The sequence below is a fragment of the Equus asinus genome, chromosome 2, assembly GCF_041296235.1.
Source record: "Equus asinus isolate D_3611 breed Donkey chromosome 2, EquAss-T2T_v2, whole genome shotgun sequence".
Taxonomy (NCBI): Eukaryota; Metazoa; Chordata; class Mammalia; order Perissodactyla; family Equidae; genus Equus; species Equus asinus.
Window position 1 is genome coordinate 113,468,292 of NC_091791.1, and position 16,962 is coordinate 113,485,253.

Consider the following 16,962-nt stretch of genomic DNA (forward strand, 5'->3'; position numbering starts at 1 on the left):
GAGTTTCAGAAAGCGTGAGGGTGTGGGAAATCCTGGCTGTTTTTTTCCCATTTTTGCTGTTCTCTTCTCCCCAGCTCCCAGGCATTCCCACAGTGGCATGAAGACTAAACAGGCACCTAAAACTCTGAGGAATGGGATCTTCTCTCTGACCTGAAAGGCTATGATCCCAAGTACATGGGGTGAATCTCTGTGGCTTTCTCTCTCTATCTCTGGCCTTCTGATGCTTTGTCTCTGACATGGATATAGTCATGAAATAGAACATGGCAGAGTGGGGAAGCTAAAGCCCCAGCTTTCTGGCCACAGGACTGCAAAAAGAGAATTCAGGGAACCAAAAAGTATCAGGGAAATCACAGAGAGTAGGGGGCACAAAAGAGCTATCCCATAAAGTAGCGTATCAACTCACCTGGCCTCACTTCTGAATTGCACATGGATAGATCTTACTCTAAACAGCATACAGAAGGCTTGAGAACTGAACTATGGAACTTGGCCACTGGGTGCCACACACAGAGAACAGCTCTGAATATTACCGTTATGGCTTTGGAATGGAACTGTCATGGGAACCACAGAAGAGTGGTTGGAAATTACAGCCTGAGCCTAACCAGGCAGACTATTAAAAAAAAATCAACAATCTCCTTAGGACTTAAACAAGACCCAGCATCTCAAAACATAATATTAAAAATGTCTGGGCTGCAATACAAAACTACTCTGCATATTAATCACCAGGAAAATCTCAATTTATGAGAGAAAAGACAACAGATTCCAACAGCAAGATGACACAGATGATGAAATTATCAAAGACTATAACGCAGCTACCATACCTATGCGCTAACAAGTAAAGGTGAACACACTTGAAACGACTGGAAAGATAAAAGTCTTAGCAAAGAAATAAAAGGTATAAAGAAAAGAAATTGCAGAACTAAAAAATACAATGATGGAAATAAACAATGCACTGGACGAACACAACAACAAAGGAGATGATAGAAAAGAGTCAGTGAACTTGAAAAAGAGTCAGTGAACTTAAAGACACATGAATACAAAGTATCCAATCTGAAATATACATATATAGAAGAAAAACGGAAGAAAACATAAACAGAGCCTCAGGAAACTGTGGAACAATAACAAAAGGCCTAATATTCATGTCATCTGGGTCCGAATAGGAGATGAGAAATTGTACCGAAAAAATATGAAAAAAACAATGGCTGAAAACTAATTTTGGCAAGAGATATAAACTTACAGATTCAAGAAGTTTAGCAAACTCTAAAAAAGATAAACTCAAATAAATCCTCACTCAGACACATCATAATCAAACTGCTGAAAATTAAGACAAAGAAAACAATATTGAAAGCAACAAGAGAAAAATGAAATATAACATATAGGGGAAAAATAACTCAAATTACTGCAGATTTCTCATCAGAAACCATGGAGGCCAGAAGGACACAGAACTATATTTTCAAAGTGCTGAAAGCAAGTAATTTTCAACCCAGAGTTCTATACTCAAAGAAAATATCCTTCAGGAATGAAGGTGAAATGAAGACATTCTCAGATGAAGGAATACTAAGACAATTCATCACAAGCAGACCTGCTTTAAATGAATTGTTAAAGGAAACACTTCAGATGTAAGAGAAATGATACCAGAGAGAAACTTGGAACATCAAGAATGAAGGAAGAGTAATAGAAATTGTAAGTATCTGGGTAAATATAACAAAATATTCTCCTCCTAAGCTCCTTAAAACATGTACAATGGTGGAAAGCAAAAATTGTAATATTGCTCGGTGAGGTTTTCATTGTATGTAAAATGTATTATGTATGACAACTATAACACGAAAGAGGGAGGGTGGAGGCGCCTTACGTGGTAGTAAGGTTTCTACGTTTCATCTGAAGTCATAAAATATTAATTCTAAGTAAACTGTAAAAAAGAAAGTATATATACTGTAATTCCAAAAGCAACCACTAAAAAACTATACAAAGGGATATAGTCAAAAACTCAATAGCTAAATTTAAGTGTAATACTAAAATATATTCAAATAATAAAAAGAAAATAGGATAAGGGAAATAGAGGAATGCAAGATAAAGAACAATCAAATAACAAAATGGCAGGCCTAAATCTAAACATATCAATAATCACATTAAAAGTAAATGGTCTTACCAGCATCTAGATCTTCATTTCTAAATATCATTCTCCAATATTGTATTTATTGCATTTTTCAGTTCTAAGATTTCCATTTTTCATTGGAAAAATGGCTGATTCACAAGTCATGTCAGAGAAAATACAAGATGAGCTGGCAGCATGTTGTAGTGCCAGTGAGCAAAGAAGTGCTTAAAAAAAAAGGAAAAAGGGAAAAGGATGGGGTACGTCAAAGGGAACAAGAGCCAACACAAAAGAGTGCCCACTGGCAAAGGCTGGCACAATTTGAGCAAGAGAACTTTAAAATGTACTATTTTATTATAACCCAAAATGTAAGATGAATATTCACAAGTCTCTACTGATATAAATAAATGATTGGATAGATAAACAAATGAAGAAGAAGCAAATCTTCCTTACAGAAGAATTCCAAATAATAAGTGTAGATACTCCCCTCTCCAGGAGGTGAAGCTTAAGTGTAAGCTTGAATTTTTGTTAAACTTAATGACTTGGTTCCAAAGAACAGATTACGAAAGGGGAATAACAGTAACTCTACAGTGGGGAAACCCAGCAAACGTTAATTTAACCAAGTGATTGAGGTTAACATCATGGGTTATAAGTCATATTGGTACCACGCACCTTGATATAATGAGCCACTCTCAAAAGGTTATATATAGTATTATTCCATGTATATGACATTCTGAGGAAGGCAAAACTGCAGAGATGGAGAACATATAAGTGGTTGCCAGGAGCTAGGGGTGGGAGGAGAGTGTAACTGCAAAGGAGCAGCATAGGAGTTTACTGGCACGAGGGAAACATAATTGTGGTGGTAGTCACACCATTCTACACGGATGGTAAAACTCATGGAACTGTACACACACATACACACACAGTCAACTTTACTGCGTGTTAAGAAGATTTTTTGGTTTGCAGTGATGAAATTGCCTTTTTTCCTCTGCTTTCCCTGGCAAATACCTCATCCTCAAGACAGATCCAATGTCAGCTCTTTATGAAGTTGTCCCCCTCCACCTCAGGGAGAGTTGGCAATTTGGATCACATTTTCATGGTACTTTGTTCATATCTCTAATCTTATGCTTATTTATCTTCCTTCCCCCACTAGACCATGTCCTGAGAAAATTCAAGTTGCTCTCCAACTAGATTATAAGCACATAAACATATGTTGAGTACATTGCACATAAACTAAACATTCACTAATGTTTGTTTTTGTATTGCTAATGCTCGAATGACAAATAATCAGGATATTAGTACTACATATTCCGTCACATTCAATCACTCACCTAACATACGTAAGATTAAATCTAATAGGTAGTTGGAAGTCCAGCTGAATTGTAGCACATTGATGGTATCTGCCAATAGCATCCTTGATTTTTATATCAATCTGTAAATTAAATGATGTTTGTTTAGAGACAGTTTTTATTTTTCTTTTAAATTTTATTCTTTTTGAAACATATAGTCTACATACTTTAGGGCCATAAAATGCTCCATCTCCTGGGTTCATCTTCCATGGTTTTCCAAATTCCATCAAGCTATTCTGTAGTTGCTATTTTTTTTAAAGAAGAGAACATTTAAGACTTCTACTTATTGTACATTTTATCTTTTCTCTCATATAGTTCAAAAATTGTTATTATAAATCTTAATTACATTCTATTTTAGTTCAACATATATTTATTGAGTATCTGTCGCATTCAATAAACTACTGAGCAAGGACTACAAAAAGATCATTAAGATGTTACTTGCTCTCAAGAAACATACACATTTTAATTGGGGGAAAAAAGATAACTTACTAAATCGTTCCAGTGAATTTCAGGTAAGCATTAGAAAGGGATGCTTTTGGCACTCCTGCCAAGGCAAACCCCCTCACCCCTATGCACTTACCAGCTCCTTGAGGTGGGGGCTCCACACATTAAAAGGCGTGAAAGCTTTGACCTTTCTCCCTCATCTACTCTGTGTTTAGCTGGGTAAGAAGACCAGGGACAGGGCAGGCCTTGCCACCTCTCTCCTGCTTTTCCTCTACCTCTGTACATGGAGCTGGGGAGTAGGGCTGCTTGATGATTTATAGGGGTGTGGGAGCAGGAGGCCCACTTTGGTCTTTAGACTAAGCACATAAATTCTTTCCAGTTAGCTTGAGGTAAAGATGCTCAGCACTGAAGGTGAATATATATAAATGTTAATAAAAGGGTTCTTTGAGTCTTTGGCTATTCCCTGTGAATAAAGCTTCTTTGGAAAGCTTTGGGGCACTCCTAAGTCCTTGCCCAGAATACTGTCAAAATGCCACCCAAACTCCTGTCATCTCCTCAATATATTGGTGCCCATGAGGGGGACTGACATTTGGGAGTGAAGTACCTGACAGTGAAGTCAAAGCAGTGGTGGTCTTTTGGGGCCAAATATAGAGTTATTAAGAAAGCTGACTCTTGGGATTTTTTTAAGCTTTTCCATGATCACAGTCAGAGTGGGTCAGGAACCGGTCTTGGCTAAGATCCCAGGAGGCTCCCTCCTGGGCCTAATCCTACTGAAGCAACTTCCCTTCCACTTAGGACCAGAGAAGGCCACCACCATAGAGCACTTCACAAGCTAGGAGGCTACCCTCCCCCTTCCTCTGTTTCTGAAAGGAGGAAATACACTGGTATATGTTCACAGAGGAAATGAGACTCTGGTACAGCAGGTAACTAAGTGATGGAAAGAATTTTGGGGGTCTCAGGGAATTAAAAAGCCAAAAAAGGCCAGGTTTTGAGGAAGAGCATAAAGCAGAGGTCACTGTGCCTCACCGGGCCTCTGATGACACAGGGATAGGAAGGCCCAAAACAAGCGGCCAAGGCTAAGAAAGCTTTTGGTTTATGCAAGGTATGGGAGAAGTGTACGTGTGAGGGGAGCCTGAGCCGCTGCACCTCACAGGACACGTCTGTGGACACTGGTGTGGCCTGCCTGGCACCCTGGTGAAGGAGAAATCAAGATCTCCTTTTCTCCGCTGCTGTCTGTCTCCTTCCCCAGGTAAACCAAGTCACTGGCTCCCAGTAGCACTGGAGGTCTACACTGTGGTATGTGCTGGGCTCTGGACACGTTACTTTGCTTGAAATTGTGTGAGCGTGGGGTTGTAATGTTCTTAGGGATCTTAATGACTCATGGCAACTCTGGAAAATTGGGACGAGGGAGAGACTCGGATTGGGGTTAAGGAGCTGATGGCTTTACATTGGTTGCAGTGGTAGAGGCCAGACCAGAGCTGCTGAAGATGGAGCGAGAGGATTTTTTCAAAAACCTATGAAAATGGTTATTAGTGACTGGCACTAAGAGAGTATAAGCAAAAACCTGATATAAATTTGAAGTGTGAAACAAATGCAAGATATTATTATATCACTGTTTCGGAGAAAACTGGATAACTAGATTCTGCAATTGCCCTCTTTATCCGGGAACCTCCAATTTAAAATTTCTATTGCAAAGCATTGCATCCTCATGCAAGATAATCGCAGTCCCTCAGCGGTTTCCACGTTCACAAAAATGAAAGGCGAGCACCTAGCTTCTCCATACCTTCTCAGCTTCATCCCAGAGCCCAATCTCTCCTAAGAAGTTTTCTGGTCTTGTTGACAAATTTAATTGAAAGGAGAAGCCAAATGTTGAGTAAACAGATTGCAAAAACTGCAAACACCCCTTTATTTCTTCTTCAATCTGAAATTAGAGCAAATGAAATATTTTTAAAAGAACACTAACTTAAATACATTGATGGCATTTTTTAAAATAAAGAGAATTCTCCATGTCAGATAGAAATAAAGCATGTTGTTACTACAGAGTTCAGTCAATGACACTGTTTTGGTTGTTCATCCATTCCTTACTCGAGTATTCACTGAATGCCCACCAAATGCCAGGCATGTGCAGGCTGCCAGAGGCTCCCGTCGAGTGCAGGGGTTGGACCAAGAAGCAGGCAGGGGCACCTCACCGTGAGCAGTGCCGCAGGGAAGGGGAAGGGCAGCTGTCCAGAGGAAGTGATGGCCAACCTGCAGCCAGAGGGTAAGTTAAGAGTTCTCCGTGGAAAGAGAGGGCAGGAGCTCTCTGAGCAGAGGGAATACTGAGGGTGAAGGCCCAGAGGACAGAGGAGCAGGCTAAGGTGGGGAGCCAGAGGGAGCTGCCATGGGACTCAGCTGTATGTGATGGGGAAGAGAGGCACAGAGGGGAGGGTGGTAGGTGATCAGGCTAGAGGCAGGCAAGGGGCAGAGAAAATTAAGTGCTTTCAAAGCCAGGGTAATGTCTGCACTTTTTAGCCTGAGAGCAATGGAAAACCACTGAAGAGTTTTCTAGTAGGGGACTAACACCCTCTGCTTTGTTCTTTTGAAGTATGGGAAATAGATTGGCAAGACTAGAAGAGAGGCCCAGTAGGAAGCTGGTGGAGTCATTCAGGAGCGAGATGAACCAGAGAGAAGCACCTGGAATGTAGGAAATTTGATGCATTTGCAGGATATCAATCCTGTCATTCATTAGCAGATAGTAACTGCCCCACGTACTAAGCACTGTGCTGAGTGCTGGGAATTCAGGACTGAATAATATATTTAAGGAGAGTGATCAATAGGGCTTGTGATAAACTGGACATGAGGAGTGAAAAGTAAGGACACCTGGGTTCCTGGCCTGGGTGGCAGAGAGGATGTTGGTGCATCCCCAAAAGGAGGAGGAAGCAGTGTCGGGGGAGGGTAGAAGAGGGGTCGATTTCGGACTTGGCAAATGTGAGGGTGCTTGCGATGGCCATGCAGCCACGTCCACCAGGCCCTGCAGGATTGAGGTCTGGAGCTCAGGAGGGAGGGCTGAGATGCAGGTGAGACTGGGGGCTGAGCTCAGAGCGTAACTGAAGCTAGAGAAAGTGCAGAGTGAGAAGAGCAGAGCTGGGGGCTGTGAGGCTGAGAGAGGGCATCTCTGAGAGGGGGAAAGGACAGCACATTTAAATGCAAACCAGATGGGGTCAGCAAAAAGAGAGACTTTTAGGAGAGAGAGCAGACAAGCAAGGATCTGTGTTCTGTCACCATGGATTAGTTTGAATTTTCTAGAATTTTTATCAGTGGAATCATCCTCATTTTGGTCTTTTTTCACTCAGTATAATTATTTCAAGACACACCCATGCTGTTGTATGCATCAATAAATCATTCTTTCTTATTGCTGAGTACTTTTGCATTGGATGGATATACCCCAGCTCCTTTATACATTCGCCTGCTATTGGGCATTAGGGTTGTTTCTATATTTTGGCTGTTTTAAATAGAGCTGCTATGAAGATTTGTGTACAAGTTTTTGTACAGACATGTGCTTTCTTTTTCTTTGTATGGACCTGTGCTCTTTTTTGGGGGTGGGGAAGGAGTAAGATGGCTTGGTCATATTGTAGATGTGTGTCTAACTTTTTAAGAAACTGTTTTTCAAAGTGATGGTATCATTTTACATTCCCATGACCACTTCCTCCACATTCTCAACATTTATTATAGTCAGACTTTTTAATTTTAACCATTCTAACAGGCATAGAGTGGTAGCTCATTACGGTTTTAATTTTCATTTCCTTAGTGACTGATGATCTTGAATACCTTATTCATGTGCTTATTTGCCATCTGTCTATCTTCTAGGTAAAGTGAATGTTCAAATCTTTTTGCCATTTTTTGAAGTTAAACTTTTTATTTTGAGATTCACATGCAGTTGTAACCAATAATATGGTGATCCTTCTACAGTTTACTCAGTTTCCCCCAATAACACCATCGTACAAAACCACAGTACATTATCACGACCAGGATATCAACAAAGATACAAGACACAGAACAATTCCATCACCACAAGGAGACCTCATGTGGCCATTTTATAGCCACACCTACTTCTTTCTCATCCTCACCCCTCCTGGAAACCACTAATCTGTTCTCCATTTCTACGTTTTTGTCATTTCAAGAATGGAATGGAATAGAATCAACATACATAAACTTTTGGGGTTGACTTTTTTTCATGCAGCATAATTCTCTGAAGATTCATCCCAGTTGTTTTGGGTATCAACAGTTTGCTACTTTTTATTGTGGAGTATTATTGCATGATATGGATGTACCACAGTTTAACAATTCTCCCTTTGAAGGACATCTGGATTGTTTGCAGGTTTTGGCTATTAGTAATAAAGCTGCTATGAACACTCATGTACATATTTTTGTGTGAAGATAACTTTTCATATCTCTGGGATAAATGCGTAGGAGTGCAACTGCTGGGTCATACAGTAGTTGCATGTTTAGTTTAAGAAACTGCCAAACTGTTTTCCAGTGTGGCTGCATCATTGCTGTACCCAACAGCAATGATGAATGATAGCAGTTTCTCCACATACTTGCCAGCATTTGGTGGTGTCATTATTTTTTTAGTCATCCTGACAGGTATACAGTACTTCCCTAATAGATAATGATGTTAACTCTTTCTATATGCTTATTTGCCATCTATATACCTTCTTTGGAAAATGTCTGCTCATGTTTTTTGTCCATTTTCGAAGTGTATTTTTTATTATTGTTGAGTGTTGAGAATTCTTTATATATTTTAGATACTAGTTCTTTCTCAGATATATAGTTTGCAAATATTTTCTTCCAGTCTGTAGCTTATCTTTCATCCTTTTAATAGAGTCTTTCAAAGAGCAAAGGTTTTAAGATTTATGAAGTCCAATTTATCAATTTTTCCTTTTAGGATTGTGCTTTTGATGTCAAGTCTAAGAACTATTTGTCTAGCATTAGACCCTAAACATTGTCTTGTATGTTGTTTTTTTACAGTTTCATAAGTTTTACATCTTATATTTAAGTCCACTGTATTAGTCTCAGTTCTGCAGAGAAACAGAACCTACATGTGTGTGTGTAAAGAGATTTATTACAAGGAATTGGCTCACGTGGTAATGGAGGCTAAATCCCAAGATCTGCCCCCAGCAAGCAGGGGAGCCAGGAAAGCCAGGGGTGTGAGCTCCAGCCCGAGGCCGCAGCAGGAAAAGACTGCTGTTCCAGCACGAAGACACTCAGGCCTTTTCATTCAGGCCTTCAGTGGGCTGGACAAAGCCCACCACATTAGGGAGGATAATCCGCTTTATGCAGTCTATGGATTCAAGCGTCAATCTCACAGAGATTATAAAACTATCAATTATAAGTTAATCTCATAGAAACACCCTTATAGACACACCCAGAATAATGTGTAACCAATTATCTGGGCACCCCATGGCCTAGTCAAACTGACATACAAAATGTTAATTTTTGTGTCCACATATTTGTGTCCATCATATCCACAATCCATTTTTAGTTAATTTTTATATAGGTGTGAAGTGTAGGTTGAAGTTTTTTATTTTTTGGCCCATGGATTTCCAATTGCTCCAGCACCATTTATTGAAAGGCTATCCTTCCTCCATTGAATTGTTTTTGCACCTTTGTCAAAAATAACTTTGCTATACTGTGTGAGCCTATTTCTGGATTCTCCATTCTGTTCCACTGGTCTATGTTTCTACTCCTCTGCCAAACTCACACAGTCTTGACTATTGTAGCTGTGTAAGTCTTGAAATGAAGTAGACTGCTTCTACCACTTACTATTCCTTTTCAAAAACTATTCTAGTCTTTGCTTTCCCATGAAAATTTTGGAATAATCTTGTCTACATCTACAAAAAAATTTTTGCTGGGATTTTGACCAGAAACTGCATTAAACCTCTATGTCAATCTAGGGAGAATTGACATCTTTACTACACAGAGTCTTCCAATCTGTGAACACAGAATGTCTGTTTATTTTGAACTTCTTTGATTTCTTTCCTCAGCATTTTGAAGCTTTTAGCATACAAGACTTTGGTATATTTTGTTAGATTTCCCTTAAATGTTTCTTTCTTGAGTGATTACAAATGACATTGTAGTTTTAATTTTAGCATTCACATGATTATTGCTAGTATAAGGAAATACAGTTGATATTCACAGGCAGACCTTATGTTCTGAGACCTTGTGGAAATCACTTATTAGTTTTAGCAGGTTTATTTCTTGAGATTTTCTATGTAGACAATCATGTCATTTTTAATAGGAATAGTTTAATCCTTCTTTTCTAATCTGTATGCCTTTTATTTCCTTTTCTTGCCTTTTTGCACTGGTTAGAACTTCCAGTACTATGTTGAATAAGAGGGACAGGAGCAGACACCCTTGCCTTGTTCCCAATTTAGGGGGAAAGCATTCAGTATTTCACCATTAAGTACAATGTTATCTCTGGCTCTTTTGTAGATGCTCTTTCTCAAGTTGAGGAAGTTCGCCTCTATAGTTTTCCAAGTGTTTTTATTATGAATGAGTGTTGAATTTTGTCAAATTATTTTTCTGCATCAACTGATATCATCATGTGATTTTTCTTCTTTAACCTGTTAATATGGCGGATTACACTAGCAGATTTTTGAATACTGAATCAGCCTTGCATTCCTGAAGGCTAAACCTACATCGCTAATGATGGATAATTCTTTTTATATATTGTTGAATTCTATTTGATAATATTCTGTTAAGGGTTTTTGCATCTGTATTTCTGTGAGATACTGGTCTGTAGTTTTCTTTTTTTGTTCTATCTTTGTCTAGTTTTGGTATCAGGTAATACTAGCTTCATAAAATGAACTAGGAAGTATTCCTTCCTCTTCTGTTTTCAGAGTAGACTATATAGAATTAGTGTTAATTCTTTAAATGTCTGATAGAATTCTCCAGTGAAACCATTTGAACCTGGACATCTCTTCTTTGGAGATTTTAAAATTACAATTCAATTTCCTTTATAGTGATAGTGTTCTTCAAATGATCTATTTCCTCCTGTTGGGTGACCTACAGTAGTCTGTGCTTTTCAAGGAATTAGTCCATTTCATATAAGTTGTTAAATTGTTAATGTGTGTAGAGTTGTTTACTGTATTCCCTTATTATGCTTTTTATTTTTTCAGGGTCTGTAGTGATATCTTCTATTAATTCCAGATATTGGTAATTTGTGTCTTCTCAATATTTTTCTTTGTCAGTCTTGATAGACATTTGTAAATTTTATTAACCTTTTCAAAGGTTTATTAACCTTTTCAAAAACCCAGTTTTTTGTCTCATTCATTTTTTCTATTGTTTTTCTGTTTTCAATTTCATTGATTTCTGCTGCAATCTTTATTGTTTCCTTCCTTCTTATTGTTTTGGACTTGTCCCTTCTTTTTTCTAGATCTTGAGGAGGGAGCTTAGATTACTGATTTGGGACTTTTCCTCTTTTATAATATACACATTTAATGCTATATAGTTACCTTTTAGTACTGCTTTTGCTCTGTAGCATAAATTTTTATATGTTGTATTTTCATTTTCACTCTGGTCAATGTATTTTTTTCATTTCTCTTGAGATTTCCCCTTGAACCCACAGATAATTTAGAAGTGTGTTTTCAGTTTCCAAGTGTTCAGATACTTTGCTGTTATCTTTCTTTTATTGATTTCTAGTTTAATTCCACTGTGGTCAGAAAAAAACACCTTGTATGATTTTAATTTTTTAAAATTTGGTTAAGGTTTGTTTTATGGCCCAGGATATGGTCCATGTTGGTATATATGTTTTGCATGCATTTGAACAGAATGTGTATTTTGCTGTTATTGGGTGGAGTGCTTTATAAATGACAAATGAGATTCTGTTGATTCTGTTTATTTCTCTTTTCAGTTCTATAATTGTGGATTATAATATTTCGTGGATTCAAATATTTTGAAGCTCTGTTGTACGGCTTTTATACAGTTAGGATTGCTATATCTCCGTGATGGATTAACTCTCATTATGTAATATCCCTCTCAGTCTTTGGTAATTTTCTCTGAAGTCTACTTTATCTGATATGAATATAGCAGCTCTTGCTTTCTTTTGATTAATGTTTTCATAATATCTTTTTCTCCATCCTTTTACTTTCAACCTATTATGTTATACCTGAAGTATGTTTCTTGTAGACAGCACATAGTTGCGACATATTTTTTAATCACTCTGCCAATCACTATTTTTTAACTGGTTTATTTACACCATTTACATTTAATATAATATGTTAGGACTTAAGTTTCCCTTTTTTCTTGTTATTATTTACTTCTTGTACTTTCTTGTTATGCATTCCTCTATTTTCTTTTTCCTGCCTTTCTATGGGTTAATTTAACATTTTTTTAGAATTTCTCTTTGACTTCTCTTTTTTTTTTTTCTTTAGTGTATCTCTGTGTATGGCTTTTTTAAGTGTTTTTCCTAGGTATTACATAACTTACCACAGTGCACTGATGTCATCATTTTACTAGTACAAGTGAAGTGCAGAAATTACCTCCCTTTACTCTCCTCCATTTATAGTATAATTTTCTTAAATATTTTCTCTACATATGTTTAGAACCATATCAGTAATATAATTTTTGATTCCACTACTAAACATAATTCAGAAAACTCAAAAGGAAGAGGAAAATGTACTATATTTACCCGTTTTACTTTTACAATTGTTCTATCTTCCTTTCTAATGTCTGAAGATTCCTTCTGTCATTTCCTTTCTGCTTAAAGGAATTCCCACAGCCATTCTTTTAAGGTAAGTCCAATGTCTTGATTTTCCCTTCATCCTTGAAGGGTAGTTTTTCTGGATAGAGAATTCTGAGTCAACAGTTCTTTCGGCATTTGAAAAATGTGCCACTTCCTTCTGGCCTCCCTAGTTTTTGATGAGAAATCTGCTGTCATTCAAATTTTTTTTCTTAAAGGTAATGTGTCATTTCTCTCACTGCTTTCAAGTTTTTCTCTTTGTCTTTAGTTTCAGAAATTTCATTATGATGTGTCTTAGTGTGGATTTTTTTTTATTTATCCTGGTTGGAGTTTTCTCAGTTTCTTGAATCTGTATGTTTATGTCTTTTGCCAAATCTGGCAAGTTTTCAGCCATTAAGTCTTTGAGTACTTTTTCACCTCCACCCTTATTTTCCTCTTCTTCCATAACTCTGGTGACATGAATATTAGATATTCTGTTATAGTTCCACTGGTCTCTGAGATTCTGTTCATTCTTCTTTCAGTCTCTTTTCTTTCTGTTTTTCAAACTAGGTCATTTCTATTGTTACCTTCAAGTTCACTGATTCTTTTCTCTGTCTCCTCCATTCTGCTCATGAATCCATCCACTGAGCATTTTATTTCAGTTATTACATTTTTCAGTTCTTAAATTTCCATTTGGTTCTTCTTTATGTCTTCTGTTTCTTTCCTGAGATTTCCTATTTCTTTGCTGAGGCTATTTTTTCATTTGTTTCAAGTGTGTTTGTAACTGCTAAAGTCATTTTTATGATGCCTTCTTTAAAATTTTAGTCAGATAATTCTAATATCCCTGTCACCTCCACATTAGAGTTCTAGATTGTCCTTTTTCATTCTAGTTGAGATTTTCCTAGTTCTTGAAAAGATAAATGATTTTTGATTTCTGAAATCTGGACATTTTGGGCATTATGCTATAAGACTTTGGATTTTATTTAAACTTTCTGTTTTAGCTATCATCCACTGACTCTGCTCCAATAGAGAGAGGACAATACTGCCTGGTTACTGAAAGCTTGGAGTTGATGCCTAGGTTTCCCACTGGGGACCCGTGATGGAGGCAAGGGTTCCTCATTACTGCTGGGTTTAAATGGGAGTTCTGGCTCCCCACTAGGATTCCCCTGATAATGCTTTGGCTGGGAGAGGTAGGAGTATCTTGTTACTGCTCCTCACATGGCCTTTACTGACCACATAGGGTGCGTGGCCTCTTTACTGTGGGGTGGTGGTAAAAGTCTTGTGTCTCCACTGGACCTCCTCTGACGCTACTCAAGCAGGAAGTGGGAGAGGCACCTTGTGACTGCCAGGTGAGAGTGGAACTCCAGGCTCCCACATGGTCTCCATTGACACTACAGGATAGGGGTGAGGATAGGGGTCCTTGTTAATTCTTAGCAGGAATGTGCAGAATTGGTATTACTTCTTTTTTAAATGTTTGGTAGAATTCGCCAGTGACTCCATCTGGGCCTGGAGTTTTATTTGTGGGAAGGTTGTTAACTGCCAATTCAATTTCTTTAATAAACATAGGGCTATTCAGGTTATCTATTTCTTCTTGAATGAAGTTTGGTAGTTTGTGTCTTTCAAAATATTTGCCCATTTCATCTAAGCTGTCAAATTTACTGGCATAAAGTTGTTTATAATGGTGCCTTATTATCTTTTTAATATCTACAGAATCTGTAGTAATGTCACTTCTCCTGTTCCTAATATTTTTAATTCATGTCTTCTCTTTTTTCTCTAATCAGTCTGACTAAAGGTCTATGAGTTTTATTGATGTTCTCAGAGAACCAGCCTTGGTTTTTACTGATATTTTGTATTGTTTTTCTTTTTTCTATTTCATTGATTTCTGCTCTATTATTTTCTTTCTTCTGCTTACTTCTGATGTAATTTGCTCTTCTTTTTCTAGTTTATTAATTGGAAGCTGAGGTTACTGATTTGAAACCATCTTTCTTTTCCAATTTAGTGCTATAAATGTTCCACCTAAGTGCCATTTTAATGGCAACTCACAAATTTTGATGTGTTGTGTTTCCTTTTCATTTCATTTGTTATATAATATTTTCTAATTTCCTTTTGTTTCTTCTTTGACACATGGGTTATTCAGCAAGTGTGTTGTTTAACTTCCAAATGTTTGGGAATTTTCTAGATAGCTTTTTGTTATTGATACCTACTTTAATTCCATTGTGGTCAGAGAACATACTTTGTATGAATCAAATCCCTTTAAATTTATTGAGACATTTTATGACCCAGAATATGGTCTATCTTGGTAAATGTTCTGTGTGCACTTTCAAAGAATGTGTACTCTGCTACTACTGTTGGAGTATTCTATAAATGTCAATTAGGTCAAACAGTTTGATAGTGGCCCTTTGCATGACAATTTGAATTTGAATTAACATGAAAACTTGAAAAAGTAAACTTTAACTTCTAGGCAATAGTGAAAAACAAAAACATCCAAAATTCTAACAAATCCCTTAAAACATTCCACTTAACATATTTAAATTATTATAATTGGAGGAAACTTAAAAGAAAAAATAATAAATTTCATGTCAAGAGATTACTGATCTATGACCCAAATTAGAGAGAATCACAAAATGTTAGAGCTGAATGAGACCTCAGAGACTAGACCAGACATCTTATTTCACAGTGACTCTGAAAGACAAGAGATGTGTCCAAGGCAACACACTGAATTTGTGCTGACCATGCTTCACCCTGTATCATACCTGCTCCACTGTGCAGAAGATGTGAGCATCATCCTGCTGGAAGCGTCTAACTCGGGTCAAGCCACTTAAAGTTCCCGACAGTTCATTTCTATGAAGAACTCCAAAATCAGCAAATCTAATAGGCATTTCCCTCCAAGATCGCGGACGATGGGCAAACATTAGACTAGAAAAGATGCAGTAACACATAACTTTTACTCAGCATAGAGAAAATTAAGTAATTATCTAAATATTAGTAAATTTCAATTAAGTCTCAAGATTTGTAAACACTTTGTTCTGGTTCTTAGATCACCAGTTTAAAAAAAATTTCTTCACCTATGAATTATTGAACCTTGAACTTACAGCACTGTAGTGATCTGAGAAAGAACTCTGTCTATTATCTCTTCCAGAAATGCTGTTCCTGATTCTCATTCACCAAGTGAATTTCCACTTACCGTTTACAATTCATTTCAAAGGCTACTTCTTAAGTCAAGTCCTCCTGGACGCTTCCCTAGACAGGGCTAGGGTAGTCTTTCCTTAGGTCCAAGAACACCTGGAACATGCCACTATCTTGACACTAGTCTTACTTTTTTATAACTGACTACCTATATATCTGTTCCTGCCCCACTCCTCTCTTGAGCTCCATGATGAAATGGACTGTGTCTTAATCACCTCTATATTTCTAGCACAAGGCATTGTAAGCATTAACTAATATTCTCTGTTGAATGAAAGACCTCTTCTGCAGAAAGCACTCCTGGCTCCCATAGCCCATCAGCACTGAGCCATTGTGGTCTTGCTTCCTTATTCTGAGGCATGAAGACACAAAATTACATTCTCTACTTTCATTCAGGCTTTCTTATCATTATAGTTGAAATCACAGGCTACAGCCTCAAATGACACCTAATGGGAAACTAAGTTAAGAGGTTGTTAACACAACTGTTTTAGAGAATGCAAAGCACTAGGTTAGCCTCCACCGTCTGTTTAAAAAGAGAAGTTACAGAATATTTATATATCAGTTTTTATAAAATTAAATGTAAACATATACTTTTTACATGCTGTCATCATGAAGTTGGACTTCCTTCAGTCTTTACTGCAAAGGGCAAAGAGCTTTCTTCAATGTTCAGAGGTTTGTTTTAGTAATTACCTTCTAAGGTCAATTTACTTGAAACTACGTATGTTGACGATACAAAACTACAATAGTTGGAAAATGTTTTGTGGAGAATTGTGTCTGTTCACTTCTAGTTGTCAAATCTACTTGTCTTACAAGGCTAAATTTGCATACCATATAACTTTATGATAATTAAATTTTTTCATAGAATATAAGACAGCATTGATTCTAAGATGTACCATTATTTTCTGTATCACTAAGAAAGAAAATAACCCATTAATTAAATTATGACATAATGCTACGATGCTATGAATTATAAGATGCATCCCAATTTCAGGGATGTTGATATACGGGAGGAAGCCGTATCTTGGAATCAATTAAATCCAGTAACCCATTGATTATGATTTCACTCATAATAGACCCAAACAGCATATAAGAACTAAATGTTCTGTAAACATGTATATTTGAAGTATATTACTGTTAGGAAGACAAACATTATAATAATTTATAAAGTTGATACATAACATTATCCTCTGAGAAGAACA

At 37.2% G+C, this 16,962-nt stretch overlaps 1 protein-coding gene across 1 annotated transcript in view; it reads right to left on the reverse strand.

Annotated features, from left to right (window-relative positions):
- Positions 1 to 16,962, reverse strand: part of TARS3 (threonyl-tRNA synthetase 3) — a 65,699-nt gene that overhangs the window by 11,387 nt on the left and 37,350 nt on the right. Inside the window, exons 12-15 of the mRNA XM_044763008.2 lie at positions 15,334 to 15,496; positions 5,666 to 5,803; positions 3,606 to 3,683; positions 3,421 to 3,521 (exon numbers count right to left, since the gene is read on the reverse strand). Coding sequence (XP_044618943.1) covers positions 3,421 to 3,521; positions 3,606 to 3,683; positions 5,666 to 5,803; positions 15,334 to 15,496 — 480 coding nt within the window. The remainder of the gene's footprint in view (positions 1 to 3,420; positions 3,522 to 3,605; positions 3,684 to 5,665; positions 5,804 to 15,333; positions 15,497 to 16,962) is intronic.